We start from the raw sequence: 18296 nt of genomic DNA, 5'->3' as shown, positions 1-18296 counted from the left end.
TGTAGCACAACAAAGGAAACGTGTAAGCTCGCGCTAACTGTGCACGAGCTGCCAGATGTTCAGCCCTTCTGAGGGGCAGCAGAGTGAAAGCCGAGCCGAGGCGCGCTGATGGCTCAGTCACGCGTGGAAGCCCCTGTTACGGTGCGCCAAAAACTGATTGCTCGTATCAAACTGCTATAAGTAACTTGTTGGGCTATAACATGTGAAACATGTCAAATGCATCGCTTATGGATGACATAAAGTCATCTGGAGCCACAAACAACATCCGTGTAGAAGCTGCGATCAGTTTTTGGCAGCGACTTTTATAGAACCTTTATTTATGCCGTTAAAACAAATCTCATTAACATTAAAAACGTCTTTTGTCAGAGTAAGCTGACCAAGAGGACAGAAGCGACATTACGACAGTTCAGTAAAAACATTTTAAGTGGGGATAAAGGAGCGGATTGGTTACAATGTCAGTACAATAACACAGCGTTATGAAGATAATTTTATTCTGTATAAAAGCTCTTTGTCCGTTTACCAACATACGTAAAGATATTACACATAAAAAATACACAAAAACATTGGAAATCACTTTTTGGCACAACAACTGCAGCTGGAGACGAAACCTGTGCTCCGTCAGGTCCTCCTCCGCCCTCAGGACTCCACGAGAGTTTAGTGTCAGTGGGTTTCTCTGCTGTTCTCTTTCACTTCTAACAGTCGTGAAACAGACTTTATTTCATCTGCGTGAACGGTGATTATGAGTCTGTGTGTAAAACACGAGTGTCACTAATCGAAGTGTCAGACGCTTTATGACGTCCAGGTTTCTGAAGATTTCTCTTTATGTAAAAACACAAAAGGTTTCACTAAAGCAAAATCTCGGTGCTTTGGTGTTGTTTTTCTTATTGAACTGATTTGGTCAGATGTTAGACTAAAGCACAAAAAGAGCGAGGAGCTGTTCATCAGTAACGACCTAATAACACAATGATCGAGTTTTAAAACCAGCAGAAATGCTTTACAGGCCTCCGTGAGGCCGACAGAGTGCAGCGCCACCTTCAGGCGTCATCTGCAGAACGCTGATAGAGCATTGAGCATTTCTGACAGCTGATGCGGAGGGGAACACACACGCTGAAAATAAAAGAGGATCCACGATGGACGCTGATGGACGGGCCTTTCCTGTTTGGCTGCTAACGGCTCTCAGGTGAGGCAGAAGCACCAACCTCAGGCTGCAAACGCCGCTCAAGAAGCGGCTGAATTACTGTTAACAGCCCAGCTTGCGTCATGTTTCCTGTTCCTGGTGCCGGGAGCAGGTCGACGTTTCCGGCTGTGCTGACAAAGTCTGGATCTGCTGAACGTCTCAGTTTGTTGTGTTGCATTTTTTTCTTTGTCATGTTGGTTTTTCTCTTTCTTATGTTTTATTTTTGTCAAATGGCTTTTTAAAAGTTGTGTCTTTGTTCTGTATCTTCAAAATATTATCATGTTTTTAATAAACTTCACATTATCAGTGAGACCTGCAGTGACTTCAGCCCATCCCAGGTTCTGGTTCTTGCAGGCTCAGGTAAGCTGACACAGGTGGTGTTTTCTTCAGTGAGGGGACAGCCTGACACCTGAGGAGGAGGCGGGGTTAAAAACCACAGGTGAGTGCTGACAGGAAACAGACGCCCACTGGATGCAGCACAAAGCGTGAGATTGTGTTTTTGTTGTTGTTACTCGAGACTTCTGGTCCTCTTAGGGACGAAGTAACATAAACATGAACAAACCAATGATTATTTATGGGAATAAATGGGCGTGGAGAGTGTTGCTGACATGCTTTATTGCAGGTCACTCAGAAATGATCAAACCAAACAGTTATTAGTTGAATATCATACAGCATCATGTCATCCTGCCTGCTATCTAAAGGTGATTATTAATCCTACGGCGTGACTGCTTTGGCAGAGCTTCAGCTTAACGTTTCCAACACTGACCAGTCTACCGGGCGTCTCAGCTATTTACACACATCACAGGAAGCATCGCGCTTTACAGTCAGGTGACAAGTTACAAGAAATACGCTCGTATGTGACTAAAATCTCTAAAGTTCAGTTTGATCACAAACAAAATCCGTTACATCTCTACAAAGACTTCATAAATAAGCTGAGTGAGCCTAAGTTAAATATCCAAACACTTATTTCTGTCCAGTAAACAAATACATCCAAAAGGTCACTAGAAGCTTAAAGAAGACACGCTTGCAGCTTTTCTGTGATGCGGCGAAAGCGTTCAGCTGCAGATGGATGAAAGCCGCCACTGTTCGCCGTCGCACGTCTTCACGCGGAGGTCAGAGCGCTAATGTTCAGTCGATAAAGACGTATTCAAAATGCAGTTTGAGCCAGATCTGAGAGTCTTTGTGGCCTGAAGAGGAAACTAGTTTGACTTTGTTTTAGTGTCCAGGCGCGTTTACGCTGTTACGTTGGGTACTTTGGAGGATTTTCAGGCGTTTGGACAAAAACACAACAATAACTCGCCCTGCCCCCGCACAGCAGACAAGAAGCACGACGCTGCCGTCTACGCCGAGACCCGGCGCCTCTCTGCAGAGGACGCAGATAAATACGAAGGAGGGCGGGAGGAGCGAGGTGTTCGGGAGGTCACACGGTCGTCTCCTGGTCCTCTCGCTGGATCATCTGGTAATGCTGGCAGCTCTTCAGATAATCAGCCAGCTCCGGGTCGTTGGCGTTGGCGGCGCGCTGCCTGGGAGTCTCCCCCTGAAAGAGACGAGCAGAGCTTTAAGAAAGCCGACGGGCTCCACCGTCAGCTCCGTTACCTCCACGGTCACCTTTCAATAAGCTGCAAATAAAACCCTCAAATTTCACTCATCAAACTCTCAGTGTGACCTCACAGCGGACATCAGTGGTCACATGATGCGATTCAGCCGAGCAGACTACAGCCGCCTGGGTCACCGTCCACCTGTCAGTCAAAGAGGCCACGCCTCTAATCCAGGTGAGTGATGAAAACGGGCGTAATGCAGGAGGAAATGATCTCTGGAGAACAGTTTGTGTATCAGGCTGCAAACACGCTGCCTCTGCTGGACGTCAGACGAACTGCAGAGCAGAAGGAGCGAAGGCTCCGAGCTGCTCGGTGCATCTAGACACTAAATAACACATGAACTCTTTTCCTCCTCTGGAGAGGAGAAGACAAAGAGAAACTCAGATTATGGGCTGCTTCCTGTTACCACTGGCTTCACCATGGCGACGGTGAGCCGTGGCCTTTTGTATGCGCCGGAGCGAGGCCGGGGGATCCCGCGGCGATTCGTTTCTCAGTGACACACAACATTAATCACTTTATAGAAGTGGGTCAAATACTGCTGGAGATCCATTTAGAGCGCGGTGGCTGTGCTCCGGCCGGTGGCCGTCACTGCGCCTGAGAACGACACGCAAACGGCTTCGTGCAGCGGGAAGCTCGACCGATCACACCAACTCACATTCTTTGTGTCCACGAGCACAAAACGGAGCGCACGGAGGAACCAACCAGCGCAGAGCAGCAGCTGGGACGCCACATCGTGATTTGCAGACGCATGCGCTGCTTCATGTTGATTCGTCTCTTATTAAGCTCCTGCTCCGCTCTGGCACAGCTGATGTTCAGCTTCAGACACTGGGCCTCATTCACAAGCAGAAACCTGAACTCTAAACACACACACACACACACACCGTGCACGGATGGCGAAGGCCCGGCTGTCATCTCTAAGCTCAGGGCGCCGCTGCAAACATAATGCAGCTTCACCCCGAGCCGCGCTGTTGCTCACTCAGCCAGCAGGAGGCGCTGCGCCGCCTGCTGTACCTGCGTCACCAGATAACGTTCTGCTTTTGTACGGATGCAAAGTACATTTTAAAAGCTTTGTTGTTTTTCCCGTTACACTCTGGCAACGGAGCGTCTTCAAAAGCTTCGATTGTCCAGATTGTCAGAGTTCCACTCGCTCCTCGCCGCCCTCCAGCAGGGTTTATAACGGATGCTGCTGTGGGGTCTGAGTGGGTGAAACACCTGGAGTGGGACTTTAAGTGTCTTCATGCTTCCAGCGCAGGAAAGGAACGCCACACTCCTAACACGCTCGACCTGCTATTAACTAGAGCAGGCGAGGAGGGCAGGAAACCAGATCACACATTTTTCAAAATAAAACCGGCTATTGCAGTTAATAATGCAACAGCTTCCTGCCATTTTGTGTTTCTTTTTATCGCTGTGTGACTGATTTCAATTGAAAGCCTGCGTGGGCTAGTACCTCTTGCCACGAGTTCCCAGAATCCTTTGCGGTTTTACCCCTTAATGACGTCACATTTTCAATCTCTATGGAAGCATGGACACGAAGTATCTCCTGCTTTACCTGTAGGTCTGTCTTCATGAGCGACGCTCCGGCCTCCACCAGGTATTTACAGATGCTCCTCTGACAGGAAGTGGCGGCTTTATGGAGCGCCGTCTCCCCTCTGAAAGAAACAAGAACGAAAACGCACATGAAGGCGCCGAGCCTCGTCCAGCAGGAGAGGAATCGAATGGAGGAGAAGCTGACTCACGTCTCTTTCTCGGTGACATCCAGGTGGGACGTGGGCACTGAAAGCAGCGAGACAAACAGAGTCATCATCACAGACGAACATCAGAGCGCTTTAATGTGGCGGCGACAGCACGTGATGCTACGAGGAGCAGCTCGAGTTTGTGACTGGACAGTCGAAGTGGATCGACTCCTCGTTCCCTGTTTCCACGTTCGTACGACCTGATTTGACCCCACAAAGAAGCTACACCTGTGTGCACGATCACCTGCTGCTGGGGACGAAGAGGAGCAGCTCAGGGCTCACATACGAGAGCTACAGCAACGGGCAGGACGTGAGAGTGAGGCGTCTCAGGGTGACGAGCTCGGAGATGACAAGGTCCAACTACACAAGTTTAGATTCTTACTTCAGTGACTGAAACTTTCTAGTTCGTACTTTGCTTCTAGTTTCTGATGAGAACCTCCAGAAACGCCCTAAAACGCGAGCGTTTCTCTAGATCACGGATCAGGTATGGCAGCTCTCTCCTGACCGTTATCTGAGGAGTCGAAGAACTCGTCCCGAGGACGAGCCGAGTGTAATAAAGGAGGAGCAGCGTGGCGTGAGGCTGGCGGCTCGGTCGCAGAGTGGAAATACCACAGCAGCCTCAGCCGTCTTTGCACACTCAGTCATCAGAATCAGGTTTCTTAACGTTTAGCCTTTATATACAAACGATTCGCTCACCGCTGTCGACGAGGTACTTGACGATGTCTTTGCAGCCGGCCTCCACGGCGTGATGCAGCAGCGTGCAGCCGTCTCCGTCTTGCAGCAGGAGGTCCGCCCCCTGTTGGTGGAGCTCTCGGAGCTGCACAACAAATACAGCGATTTGTTCCAAAGTGCACATGCTCAGTAAACCGCTTTCCTCAATCAGAAATCAATACTCGTAACGATCAATACGTCCACACTCACCCGGTCCAGGTTTTCCTTCTTGATGCAGCTGATCAGCTCTGCATCTGAAGAGCAGGAAACAGACACAAGGTTACACTTGTTTTCACTTTAAATTCACGCAGCAGAGTCCAGAACGCAGCCTGTCAGCTCCCTCTGCTGGACAAATGCTGGAACTGACGCTGAAGACTCACAGTGTTCAACAGCAGAACTGAGGAGGAGGAGGGTTTTTACCTTTTTCAGGGTCGTGTGAGGTAGCAGCAGGAGGTCTGTCGGTGAGAGAAGACACAGATAGGAGGTCATCAGATTGTCATGTGACAGAGGGAGGAGCTTAAATCTGAGGTGCAGGGTGATCGGGACAATCGGGGGCTTTGAAAGCCGCCCGCCTCGTGAACAGTTTCTTCTCGCACCGAGACATCATGAGGGGTGTCACGCCTGCACGTCTGTGCGTGTCCTCCTGGGATCAAACCGCTGCACACGCACAGCTAATCTGTCACTGTGTGTCAGCCAGGTCTGAGTCTGTGCAGCAGGGACGCTCTCGTTATGGTCTTGCATTACAGCGAGCGTTCTGAGCACCTGCGGTGTCTTGCAGTTAAGCTGCGTGTTTTTATTCTGCAGAGCCACAGCCAATCAGAGAGCTGCACAAACAGACGCCAAAGCACCTCAGGCCACAGACTGTATAATAAAGATGGACATGGCTTCTGATATTATGATGAATGTCCAGGAGGGGGCGCTGATGTCACTCATTATGTAAATTATGGCTCTCATTAGCGTTAAAGAGGAGGAGGCTGGGCTGTTCTTATTGGCTAACAACCTGACATCACCATGACATCACAAACCAGGCACAAAAAAAGCTGTGAAGCTGAAATGTTGGCAGGTGTGTGTGTGTGTGTGTGTGTGTGTCTGTGTGTGTGTGTGTGTGTCTGTGTGTGTGTATGTGTGTGTGTGTGTGTGTATGTGTGTGTATGTGTGTGTGTGTGTGTGTATGTGTGTGTCTGTGTGTGTGTGTGTGTGTCTGTGTGTGTGTCTGTGTGTGTGTGTGTGTGTGTGTGTGTGTGTGTGTGTCTGTGTGTGTGTGTGTGTGTGTGTCTGTGCGTGTGTGTGTGTGTGTGTGTGTGTGTGTCTGTGTGTGTGTGTGTGTGTGTGTGTGTGGATGATGAGGAGCTTCAGAGAAACAGCAGACAGGAAGCAGGTGGAGTCGTACCTAATGACGGGTCTGAAATCAGCCGCGGCTGTGTTGGAGCGATGCACATTGATAATCTTTGCTCCTCGCCTTTAGATCACAGACAACATGGACAGGTGACAGGTGAGTCAGCGGCAGCACATGGAAAACAAACAGCACCGGCATGTGGACACGAGGGCGCATTCACACGCCGGTCACATGGCACATCTGGACTGGTGTTGGGTTTAATACAGGAACTTTGTACGACTTAACAAAGCATCAACCTCAACGAAGGAGTGAAGGAAACACGAAGCTTCTTTCAGCCAGTCTGACGAGAACGATGTGGGCACATGAGTCTACCACAAACTGCAGCATCAAAGCCTTCATGGGGATAAAATGTTCAAAGTGCCAATTTAAAACGTACAAATTTGATGTATTAATGTTAGTAGACTCTTAATAAAAGATGGACGTAGGTCCGAGGGACACTGCAGGCTCAAGCCCCGCCCTGAACCCTCCCCTGCTCCTATTCGGCTCTGACGGGACCAAAATCACTGAGTCAAAGATCAGCGATCGTTATCTCACAGACCAGAGGAGTCGCCCCCTCCTGGACGTCACTTAGACTGCAGGCGGCGTCCATCGTTTATATACAGTCTGTTATTAATGCAGGCGTGGGACCACTGTGCTGTGAAAAAAAGCAGACAGCGCAGTGGTCGAGCCAGCAGGGGGCGCTCTCATGGAACGAAGTATTCACATTTAAACTGCTCATTCCTGTTATTTGTGTTTACAGATATCAAACAGATTTCACTGAGCGGACCCGAGTATCAGCTGACTCTACAGGATCTGAACACTTCCTCCAGCAGCAGGTGTGCGAGTGCGTGTTGCTACCTGCAGAGGGCGGTCTTAGAGGCGCTCTGAGTCAAAGCATCGACCACGGAGCTGTCGCTGGAGATCCTCTTCCTCTGATCTCGGGATCTGAAACAAACACAGCGCTGTTTTTATTCCTGCCCCCCATGATTGATTTCTGATCGTGATTCGAGTGGCGGCGGCGTCCCAGCGGGGAGCAGAGGGACGAGCAGCTCCATGGAAACGGCACTTCAAACACCAGGAGCTTATTTCAGGGCGAAAACCTGCAGTTCCTCTGACATCCAGCAGAGGCAGCAGCGAGTTAAGGTAAACACACAAACTGTTCGGTCCCCGTAGATCACATCTTCTCTCACCTGTGTGACGAGGTAGGGGAGGTGGGGGAGGGCGGCGAGCAGGGGAAGGCGAACTGCTGGTCTTGGTGCTCCTCCGAGTCCACCAGGTCGGGCATGCTGGGGGAGGTGCCCACCGTCTCCTTGGAGACCAGCTCCGGGTCCAGGATGTAGAGCTCCTCCTGAGAGATCTCCGTCACGTAGTTCAGGTGCTCCTGAAACAAATGACACATCAGGACACACCTGGCTGCAGCTCATCCATCATCACTGCCAGAAGAAAGAAAGCTGCACCAATCAGCAGGTGCAGTCTGCTAATCTGAAGGCGATTCCCGTCTGCATCCATCATCCGTGGACGCACTCAGACATAGAAAAGCATGGATGTGCGACTCCACCTCGCCACAGTAAAGGTGCTTCTCTGCTGCGTTCCTACCTGAGCCCGGTCGATCCTGTAGAAACGATCCGCCGTCGTGCCTGAAAGACAAAGAGAGCGCGTTTGGGCAGGTCGGGGTCTGTGTGCGAACGGAGGAGGTCGGCTTGGACTTACAGTCGAGGAAGCACCACTTCATGGAGAGCTTGTGTGAGGACAGACTCTCGCCTTTCATCGCCTCGCCGTCCTGGAGGAGCAGAAAGAGAAGCGTGAAAGGCACCGCCGCACAGAGCCGACACCACAGACTCACTTTTACATTTCACGGGAGGAGCAGAGGGAAACTGTCCAAATGTAATCAAATAACAGTGAGAGCCTCCATCAGACTCTTCGTACCGAGAGCCCCGCCTCTCCTGACCGATGGCACACTCGTGCTGCAGGACGGCGAGCTGCTGTTCGTCTGTGCAGCTTTTCTCGGTTGGTGTTGGGTCACAGCTGAGGTTTATTACAAACAACACAGTCAGCCACTTCCCCTTACACCGCGCCCTGATGCTCCTCGCTATCAGTGTCTGATGTGTCACGCCGTGACAAGTTTCACCCTCTCAGAGCAGCCCGACGGGTCGCTCGCACCGCAGGAAGTACGGTGGAGGAAGGATCTGCAGTTTTTTTGCTTTTGGCAAACAGTTGCACGTAGAGGTCGACTAAACCCCCCAGCCTGTGGATGGTGAGGTGATTTCACAGGTGACAGGTAACCTGTCCCAACGATCGCAGTCTGAGCGCTAAAGGTCGTCTCATTTTTAAATTGCCAACACGTCACAATTAAGTCGGTCGGCTCACGTCAGCTCTTATATTCTCATATAAAAGCTGCCAGGTATCTGTGTCATTCTGCAGTCTTTTAAATATGAATCAGTAGATTAATGATTACTCCTCCTGCCCACAACGCTGTACCTGCTCCAGGTTGTCCTGCAGACGGTCGATGTGCAGACGGCAGGTCTCCAGATCGCTGTCTCCGGGGACGGTGATGACTCCCAGCGGCAAAGCTCCAGGAAACATAAAGGTCAAAGTGAGAAACGTGCAGCATGTGCTTGGATTCTGCTTTGAAATAACAACAAGTGACTCGTGATAGTGGAAACAGTCTGTCTCTTTCACTGAGGCACTTTAAAGACCATCAACAGTAACTGGTTTGAGGACTGAACCAGCAGGTTCCCAGTCCAATGAAACCAACGTGCCCCAAACACAGTAAACACAGTTAAACATGCATTTGACTGGAAGCACTGCTGCTACTTTGCAGATAACCAGTCCTTCACACTTACACGCCTCCTTCAGCTGATCTTTGTCATAATGCAGGGCCTCGTACGCCGCCATGCTGATCCGGTTCACCCTGATCTGGAGCTTCTCTGGAACGGGCTGCTGACTGCACACAAGCACGCCATCATTCAGTCACCGAACACGAACTGAGATCATCTGATTCATTTAAGCCGCTTGCATCATCTGCATACGCGTGATGGTATTTATCTACAGCGTAAATAGAAGTGGGCTGAAGCGAGCCCTGTGGACTCCATCGCTAATAGCAGCTATGACAGTCTGCTCAGTACTTCCTGTTACTGCGACTGCCAATGAGAGCAAAGGAATCTACTGAGCGACCAATGAAAGGTCGGTCAGTGCGCACACCAGACGTACTCATTGAGATGGGGCATGGAGATCCTCCTCTTGGCCTTCTGCACCATGTTGGCCTGGTTGCGCAGACTGATGTGAATGACGGACGGTGCCAGCTTGCAGGGCTCGCCGTCCACCTGCATGGGGATGGACTTAAAGGTGGTGAGGGTCACTTCCTTACACTGGTGGAGGCGTTCGCCATGACCGCCCACCTGGAGGGTGGCCTGCAGACAAACGAGCAAAGATTTAACTGGACCAAACGAGCGTTTACATCAGTAAACGTATGTCTGTGACGGGGCGCGGTGTGGTCTGATGTGGTGTTTGTAGGTTACGCCGTCTGCGGCTGCACGCTCACCAGAGACGTCATGGTGAAGCCGATGACCTCGATGCAGCCGTCGTCATGCCGCTGAGGCTCAAAGTCCTGATGTTCGCTGGGGTTGCCCCACGGCGTGGTGCCAGCACAGTACCTGCAGCAGGTAGACAAACCAAGCGCGTACTCGTACACAGCATTTCCAGTTTATCTACTGGCTGGGTTCCACCGAGGGAGACGGTGTGCATGTGGAAGATGTTTGTTACCAGGCTGAAGACGTACCTGGGGATGTTGAGGAAGAGCAGACACTGCAGCTTCAGGTCCTGGACTTTGGCTGTGAGGTCCGTCCCGTCACACTGAGGAGGAAGGAAACGAGGATTTATAAAGGAGCGCGCTGCTCCGCGTGCTTCCTGCCACAGCCGTGAGCTGCAGAGGCTTGAGAAACTCTCTCGTTCAAATGTCATCACGTGTCGCTCCAAAAAACCCAGAAACTCAAGATTCAAACGCCACATCCCAGCGGGTGGTGTTAGTGCGGCTACAGCCATCTTTATCCACAGTCCATGCATTCATGCTGCGGTGCATCACAGGCACTGACTGGTTGTCATCGGCCGTAACGAGCTCGCTCACCTGTAACGACGCTCAGTCACACGTGTGTTTAAGCTTTTCAGCCCGACTCACCACCACTCTGATGTGCTTGGCGAGGTCTTTGGAGCTCCCGCTCAGAAAGTCTGAGAAGGCTGTCTGAAACACACACGCACGCACATTAGAAACATGTTTACGTGTGAACGACCAGCACAGCAGCCGCACGAGGACACACTCACCCCTGCGTAGAACATCTTATTCCTGAAGCGGCTGTTAAACTTCTCGGGGTTCGCCTCTGAAAAGATCAAAGCAACAGTTTGAAACAGACCCCACAGCACCGACCTCCCCCCCCCCCCCCCCCCCAAACCACACAGCTGGACTCATTTCACAGGATTTGATTCTGGTCAGATTTTTAATGATCACATGAGACATAAACAGCTGTTAGCGGATGTTTTATGGTCCTGGAAGAAGATTAAAGGTGCAGGAAAAATACTGCTGATGAGTCCAGATGTTCTGAGTAGGCCTGGAAACTAGTGAAAGCCTTTTATTGTGTAGAGACACAGGTACCAGCTCACAGGTGTGAAACTGGCTCCGTGCACCGCTGTTCTCTAGCCTGTAGGGGGAGTGAGCGTCACCCAGAGTACAGAGCCCCCTGACAGGCTGCTGACTTCCTGTGAAGAAACAGGAAGTTACATTTCTAACCAGTGAAAGTACAGCAATGGTAAAGACAGCGCTGTAACTCAGCTCTGCTACAAAGCTGATAAACAACACGAGAGGTCAAAGGTTACAGGAGGTTTTAAATCCAACATTCCCGTCTGTTGGAGGAGTGGGATTTTACTCCCAGCTGAGTCACTCTGATCAGAGGAGGATTCGAGCTGCCACCCTGAATGCCACACCTGTGGACCTGCCACACCTGTGGCAGTTTCCTGTGTGTCACCGCCGGTTCGAAAGGTGATTAAACGGCCCATCGCAGAGCTGCGTACTCTCAGGTCAAACTCATTCTACACGCTGGGTCACAGGCTGACGGCGAGCGACCGGTGCTTGGAAGACTATCAGCCAATCAAAGATCAGTATGAGGGATCTTTGACGGCTGGTTGGTGAGATGTCGTTAAGCAGTTTTCACTTCCTCATTTGTCTTTGTGGTCATCTCGTTTCTATATTCCCAGTCTCAGACACAAAGTCGTAAGACGTCCTCGCGGTAACGCGTCTGTCTGCACAGACTTTGAATCAAAGCTGGCAGTCTCTGCTTTGGGCCCTCAGTCAACACATGAACGTCCCGCTGTAAAAGCCGCCCACGAAGAAGAGCCTGCAGAGTACTCGAGTACAGAGCCAGCTCGTGTGCTGAACATCGATCCGAGCGATTCGATCCCGACCCAGAAGAAACGGGAATGAGTTCTGTATTTCTGACTTTATTGACCCCTGACCTTTGAGATGTCCAGCCTGACAGAGGGTAAAACCTTCGACCTCATCGGCCCGGGTTCTTGTCCCGTCCTGCTTCCACACTTTGCAGAAGAAGGTCCTTTTAGCAGGAAGAGACACCCAGCAGGACCGGCTTCTTTACTGCTTTGGCATTTTAGCCATTAACTTATTCCATCCATCCATCCATCCATTCGCTTCCGCTTATCCTTTTCAGGGTCACGGGGGGCGCTGGAGCCTATCCCAGCTGTCATAGGTCGAGAGGCGGGGTACACCCTGGACAGGTCGCCAGTCTGTCGCAGGGCTCCATTAACTTATTATCTGTGTTATTTGAATGCCCCACAGAGGAGCGGAGGACGCCACAGCCACACTCGCTCTTCATAACTTGTTAACCTACAAACGTGGAGCGGCGTCATGCCGGAGTCTCTTTACATCAGTAATAATCCTGTTAGAGAGTCATGCTCCACAAGGGGGCGCCCTGTCCCCGTTTTTGTTTGTTCTTCAGCGTGTGGGAACAGGTTTGGTGCTAGAACCATTTTAAAGTACGGATGCAAACTGTGGCACAGTCATCGTGCATCTTTTATTAAACCAGCCGTGGACACGCTGTCAGGGGGAGGGGACAGCTCAACTATCAAAGACATGATGGTGGATTTCAGGACGCGCCTGTGAGCGTACTGACCTCTGGATTCATGGAAGCCCAGCGTGACGTGAGCGTCGAAGCCCAGACTGAAGTAGTTGTTGAAGACGTCGATGGGGAGCTGAAAGGAAGCAGCAGAATGAAACGGACCGTCAGATCCTCCTCGGGTGGGCGTCGGCTCTCGCAGGTGGGCGTTAAACTCACCTTGTCTGTCTGGTGTTCGTCCCGGTCCTCGGGCCGCGCCTCTGGGTTTGCCTCCACGTTCAGGTTCCATCGGTCCAGCTGCACGATGTTGCCGTCCTCCACGTGCGAGAGGATCTTCGTTATCGGTTCGTCGGTGTAGCCCTGGGAGAAGAAGAGGAAGAGGACGAGTTACACAAGGAGCAACGCTGGCTCCTATTTTCACAGAAGAAGAAGCAGCGTTCACACAATGATCCACAGTGACGATTTTCTTACACGAGTCCTCTGAGTGAACGTGCTTCAGCGTTAAACTGCAGTGAAGCTTCTCCACTTTTATGATTAAGCTGAATTTTTATGAACCTTCACAAAACAACCTGCAGTTCTTCTGACGCCCAGCAGAGGCAGCAGTGAGTCAGTCCCATGTTAAAAACTGTTGGTCCCCACAGCTAATTTCCATAACACCTGTACTCATACGTTCATCTTTAAATGATATTCAATTCAATTTTATTTATGTTGCAACAAATCGCAGGCGCCTTATATTGTAAGGTAAAGCACAGAGAACACCCCAATCATCAGACTGTGAGCAAGCACTTTGGCCACAGTGGGAAAGAAAAACTCCCTTTCCTTCTAACAGGAAGAAACCTCCAGCAGAACCAGGATCAGGGCAGCCGTGTGCCGGTTGGGGGTGACAGTCAAGTCAAGTCAAGTCAAGTTTATTTATAAAGCACATTTAAAAACAACCGAGGCTGACCAACAGGATGACAGGATGGAGACAGGACGTATTTCAGGGGCCTGGAGGGGCTAAAGTGGCGTGCTTCAGACGGAGCAGCTACACTGAGGCCCGGTGTCATGAAAAGAAAGATTATTCTGACTGTGAACCATGCAAAGCTGTTCTGGAGCCCAAGAATGAGAACAAACTGGAAATGATCAGAAGTGGTGGTGGAACTAACTTACTCCTCCCCAGTTCAGAGTCCTTGCCAGGTCGTTGCCAGTCCCCAGTGGCAGGATGGCCACAGGAGGCTGAGGGCGGAGTTTCAGCTGATCCAAAACAGATAGGATCCACCCCACCTGCACACACACAGACACGCTGATGACAAACCATCATCTGTTGGTTAAATACTGGTGAGGAATAAAGCGTCTGTGACTCACGGTGCCGTCCCCCCCGCAGGCCAGGATCCGCAGGTTGGGCACTTTGGCGTACAGCTCCAGCCTGCAGGAAACACGACAGATTTTAAAATGTGAGTGCAGGACAGAGGAGGAAGCTGAGGGAGGAAGGTGGAGGCAGACTGCACATATGAGAACAAAGAACAAAATCGTACGCTGAAGCGTTGTTAGAGTTTCTTTTCAGTTTAGAATGAACTGAACGGATGGAGAGAGGCCAACAAATCTAAGGCCACTGAGGGAGTGCAGGGTGAAGCGGTGGTGACACGATTAGAGCGCGCTGTAGGTATCGCAGGTGCTGCACTGGATCTATCTATCTGACAGCCTCAGTCCATTTTACAGTGGGGCAAAAAAGTATTTAGTCAGCCACCGATTGTGCAAGTTCCCCCACTTAAAATGATGACAGAGGTCAGTAATTTGCACCAGAGGTACACTTCAACTGTGAGAGACAGAATGTGAAAAAAAAAATCCATGAATCCACATGGTAGGATTTGTAAAGAATTTATTGGTAAATCAGGGTGGAAAATAAGTATTTGGTCACCTCAAACAAGGAAAATCTCTGGCTCTCACAGACCTGTAACGTCTTCTGTAAGAAGCTTTTCTGTCCCCCACTCGTTACCTGTATGAATGGCACCTGTTTGAACTCATCATCTGTATAAAAGACACCTGTCCACAGCCTCAAACAGTCAGACTCCAAACTCCGCCATGGCCAAGACCAAAGAGCTTTCGAAGGACACCAGGAAAAGTATTGTAGACCTGCACCAGACTGGGAAGAGTGAATCTACAATAGGCAAGCAGCTTGGTGTGAAAAAATCAACTGTGGGAGCAATCATCAGAAAATGGAAGACATACAAGACCACTGATAATCTCCCTCGATCTGGGGCTCCACGCAAGATCTCATCCCGTGGGGTCAAAATGATCATGAGAACGGTGAGCAAAGATCCCAGAACCACACGGGGGGACCTGGTGAATGACCTGCAGAGAGCTGGGACCAAAGTAACAAAGGTCACCATCAGTAACACACTACAACGGCAGGGAATCAAATCCCGCAGTGCCAGACGTGTTCCGCTGCTGAAGCCAGTGCATGTCCAGGCCCACTCGGCGACAGCGGGAAGGAAAAACTCCTTTTAACAGGAAGAAACCTCCAGCAGGCTCAGGGAGGGGCCATCTGCTGCGACCAGCTGGGCGTGAGGGGAGGGCGACAGGACAGAAGACCGAAGTGTTGGAATCACATGACAGGTTTTCATCAGTTAAGCTTCATTCGATTTAGGCTCCGCCCTCCTATCCACTGAGCTACCTGTGCTCTCTGCGTGTCTCTTTTGGACCTTTTTCAGGTCGTCGCGTCTCCCCAGAACATGATGCACCACCACTAAAGGTCAAAGGTTAGCACAGCAGCTGAGTTTACAATGCCAAACCGTTACGATGTCAAAGTTCATCCTCATTGCCCCACGATCTGCTCGGTCTAACTGAAGCGGTGAGGTCAGAGGTCACAGGATACGAGTGGGCAGTCTCACCCCTCTTTGGGCCCGCCCTTCGTCAGGTCGAACACCTGCCGCGGGTTCAGGTACCACATGAAGGACTGGATGATCTTTGCTCCCTGAGAGGAGAAGACAGAAACAGGTGTTTGATGAGAAGCTGGAGGAAACGATCCAAAACACAGGAGTCACATGACCGCCCAGCGCCGCTCTGCGTCTGCCTTTTGGGCTTCGGGTTCGCCGTGCAGTGCATTCTGGTCATTTTCCTACTTCTGTGAGTGATTGGAGGATGACCGTACCTGGTTCCCACCGCTCTTTGGGTTCACAAACACCAGCAGAGGCTTCATGAGCTGAGAGGGGAGGGGCTTCACCAGGAAGGGCTTCCAGCGGCCATCTTGGACCTGAGAACCAAAAGAAAGGTTAATGCATGAGCCCCAACGCCGTGAACAGACGTGACCCTCAGAGCTCTCAGTCTGACCTCTAACAGCTTAAACCAATCAGCTGTCAGGATCAAAACAACGATGACGTCACTTCCTCACCTCTCCGCCCTTCTTGCTCGCCTTGTTAGACTTCAGTGACGTCCTCTTCTTCTTCTTACTGGACTTCAGCGACGACTGCAGACAGGACAGAGACATCAGCGTGTGTGTGTGTGCGCGCGCGTGTGTTTGTGTGTGTTTGTACCTGTGGCCTGCGGACCCTGATGATCCAGGTGGGCGGGACGATGACTGCGGCGTGAGCGCCCAGAGAGCAGCACTCCTCGATCTGCTGCAGCATGAAGCAGGTCACCTTGTTGTGATACTGAAACACAAACAGGAAGTCAGCTGAGAGCGTCATCCAGCACCTGCACGATCGCGGCGTCGGGCCGGGACGATCGATTTAGCTCGTTGGCCTTTCTCAGTGAACTTTGAACCCGAACAAAAGCGAGCACTCACCGCCTGTTTGCACCACGAGCAGCTGATGGCGACGATCTCTTTGCTGTGGAAGGCAAACTTCTGCTGAAAGCCCTGTGGGTGAGACAGGACTCAGGTTAACCTGCATCTCGTCTTCAGCGTTTCCTTCCTGTGTGCCGTCTTCATCGCTCACGCTGCGTCGTTCTCATAAGCCATCATTTATTTGTTTCTTTGCCTCTGTTACCTCAAACTTGAGTCAGCTCCAAAGCTTCTGACCTCAGTTTGAAATAAGAAGCTGTTTTTAAACCAGGGGTATTAAACATCAGGCCCGGGGGCCAGCATTGGCCCAGCAAAGACTCCAACCCGGTCAGCTGGACGGTTTTGGGGAACACCAACGTAATGAAGGCTCAAATAAACAGTTTTGTCATCATCTTCTCGGCTCTGTTTGTTTTTCAACATAAACAGCAATAAAAGCCGTTCCACGGCGAGCGGACGCTCACCTTCCCGCACTGTCGACACTTGCCCGCCTGGCGCCTCCGGTGGACCCAGTGGTGCCGGACGACGTTGGACTGAAAGACAACAGCTGGTTAACAGAACTCGTCTCTGCACAGCATTCAGGCTTTAAAGAATCTGCTCTCACTGACCTCTCGCACGGCTCGACATCCGGGTTCCCTGAACGACGGCTTGCACCTGAAATTAATCTGAACACAGGAGACGTGAGGAGAGGAAACAGGAAACACCCGAGGGCGTAAATCCAAAGCGGCGCCTCGGCTTTTACCTTCTCCAGCTGCTCCAAGCACACGGTGTGCACCGAGATCTTACACCCGGCACATTTCTTCCTCCCTTTGTCTGTTTGCTGCAGACAAACATCAGATTTACTCATTTACTGTAATGTGACAAAATGTGGGAAAGTTCAAGGGGGACAAATACTTTTGCAAGCCTCTGTAAACAGCATCAAGTCACAAATACAGTCGCCTCAATGCGCCTTATGTTGTAAGGTAGACGCTACAAAACCCCAAAATCATCCCCTGTGAGCAACAGTGGCGACAGTGGGAAGGAAAAACTCCCTTTTAACAGGAAGAAACCTCCGACAAAGAGGGGCGGGTCCATCGGTTGGGGTGAGAGAAGGAAGATGATTTGTTAAACACAAACTGGCGTCATCAGTGAGGTAAAGCGTTTTTCCTGGCGGTGGGCGGACTCACCAGAGACTTGGCGATGCAGTACTGCTCTCCAACATAGCAGAAGTCTCCGGAGACACTGGTCTCAAACCAGATGTGGTCGCCGTACTGGGCGTTATCCTGTGACAGAAACACAGCAGCTTCAAGGTGAAAACCAAACGCTTCAGCACAGCAGGACAGATGTGCACAGCGACGTGTTCCTCGTGGCGAGCTACGGTGGGGAAAACGGATCGATCCCTGCCGGATGTGCACGTCTGCTCACAGAGAAATGAACGCTGGGATTTTATTTAAAGGAAAAAGACAGAAAATCAACCTAAAGGTTAAACATCTACATATCCTGGCTGTGTGCACATGCATTACAATCAGCCAATCACAGATCGCCATCAGGTGCGTGCTGCACACCTGCACGAGGCTGGAATAAACTATGGGACAGTCAACAGGAAGCTCGGGGAGGAGGTGAAGCTGCTGCTGCGATTATTCAGAAATGGAAGAAATATAAACCATGAGTCTCCTCGGTCTGAGCTCCATGAGGTGAGGATGATAAAGATGGTGGATCACCCCGACGCTACACGGGAGGACCTCGTTATTGACCTGATCGAACATTTATTGTGTCTGGACCAGAAGAAACGTGTTCGTCTGGAGGAACTGTTTAAATCTGCGCAGAGAGCGAGCTGATGAGGCAACTCA

At 50.9% G+C, this 18296-nt stretch overlaps 1 protein-coding gene across 1 annotated transcript in view; it reads right to left on the bottom strand.

Moving 5' to 3' along the window:
- Positions 1-1775: 1775 nt before the first annotated feature.
- The window catches only part of dgkzb (diacylglycerol kinase, zeta b), a 22084-nt gene continuing 5563 nt past the window's right edge, over positions 1776-18296 (bottom strand). Inside the window, exons 3-33 of the mRNA XM_086302256.1 lie at positions 17634-17729; positions 17210-17287; positions 17076-17132; positions 16932-17000; positions 16474-16545; positions 16223-16339; positions 16081-16155; positions 15841-15942; positions 15581-15663; positions 14055-14115; positions 13860-13973; positions 12930-13070; positions 12768-12846; positions 10912-10967; positions 10769-10831; positions 10373-10446; positions 10136-10247; positions 9805-10004; positions 9438-9538; positions 9073-9164; positions 8305-8374; positions 8191-8231; positions 7785-7975; positions 7453-7539; positions 6610-6678; positions 5640-5674; positions 5430-5473; positions 5205-5325; positions 4512-4548; positions 4325-4424; positions 1776-2714 (exon numbers count right to left, since the gene is read on the bottom strand). Of these exons, the coding sequence (XP_086158382.1) occupies positions 2598-2714; positions 4325-4424; positions 4512-4548; positions 5205-5325; positions 5430-5473; positions 5640-5674; positions 6610-6678; positions 7453-7539; positions 7785-7975; positions 8191-8231; positions 8305-8374; positions 9073-9164; positions 9438-9538; positions 9805-10004; positions 10136-10247; positions 10373-10446; positions 10769-10831; positions 10912-10967; positions 12768-12846; positions 12930-13070; positions 13860-13973; positions 14055-14115; positions 15581-15663; positions 15841-15942; positions 16081-16155; positions 16223-16339; positions 16474-16545; positions 16932-17000; positions 17076-17132; positions 17210-17287; positions 17634-17729 (2754 nt within the window). The 3' untranslated portion in view covers positions 1776-2597. The remainder of the gene's footprint in view (positions 2715-4324; positions 4425-4511; positions 4549-5204; positions 5326-5429; positions 5474-5639; positions 5675-6609; positions 6679-7452; positions 7540-7784; positions 7976-8190; positions 8232-8304; positions 8375-9072; positions 9165-9437; positions 9539-9804; positions 10005-10135; positions 10248-10372; positions 10447-10768; positions 10832-10911; positions 10968-12767; positions 12847-12929; positions 13071-13859; positions 13974-14054; positions 14116-15580; positions 15664-15840; positions 15943-16080; positions 16156-16222; positions 16340-16473; positions 16546-16931; positions 17001-17075; positions 17133-17209; positions 17288-17633; positions 17730-18296) is intronic.

This window comes from Aulonocara sp. 'chitande type north' Nkhata Bay, linkage group LG7 (genome assembly GCF_057382095.1).
Source record: "Aulonocara sp. 'chitande type north' Nkhata Bay isolate Kocher_YH1m ecotype deep benthic linkage group LG7, A_spYH_male_GT1.1, whole genome shotgun sequence".
Lineage (NCBI taxonomy): Eukaryota > Metazoa > Chordata > Actinopteri > Cichliformes > Cichlidae > Aulonocara > Aulonocara sp. 'chitande type north' Nkhata Bay.
The sequence above is the reverse complement of the archived record's forward strand: the minus strand, read 5'-3'. Positions and strand labels throughout refer to the sequence as shown.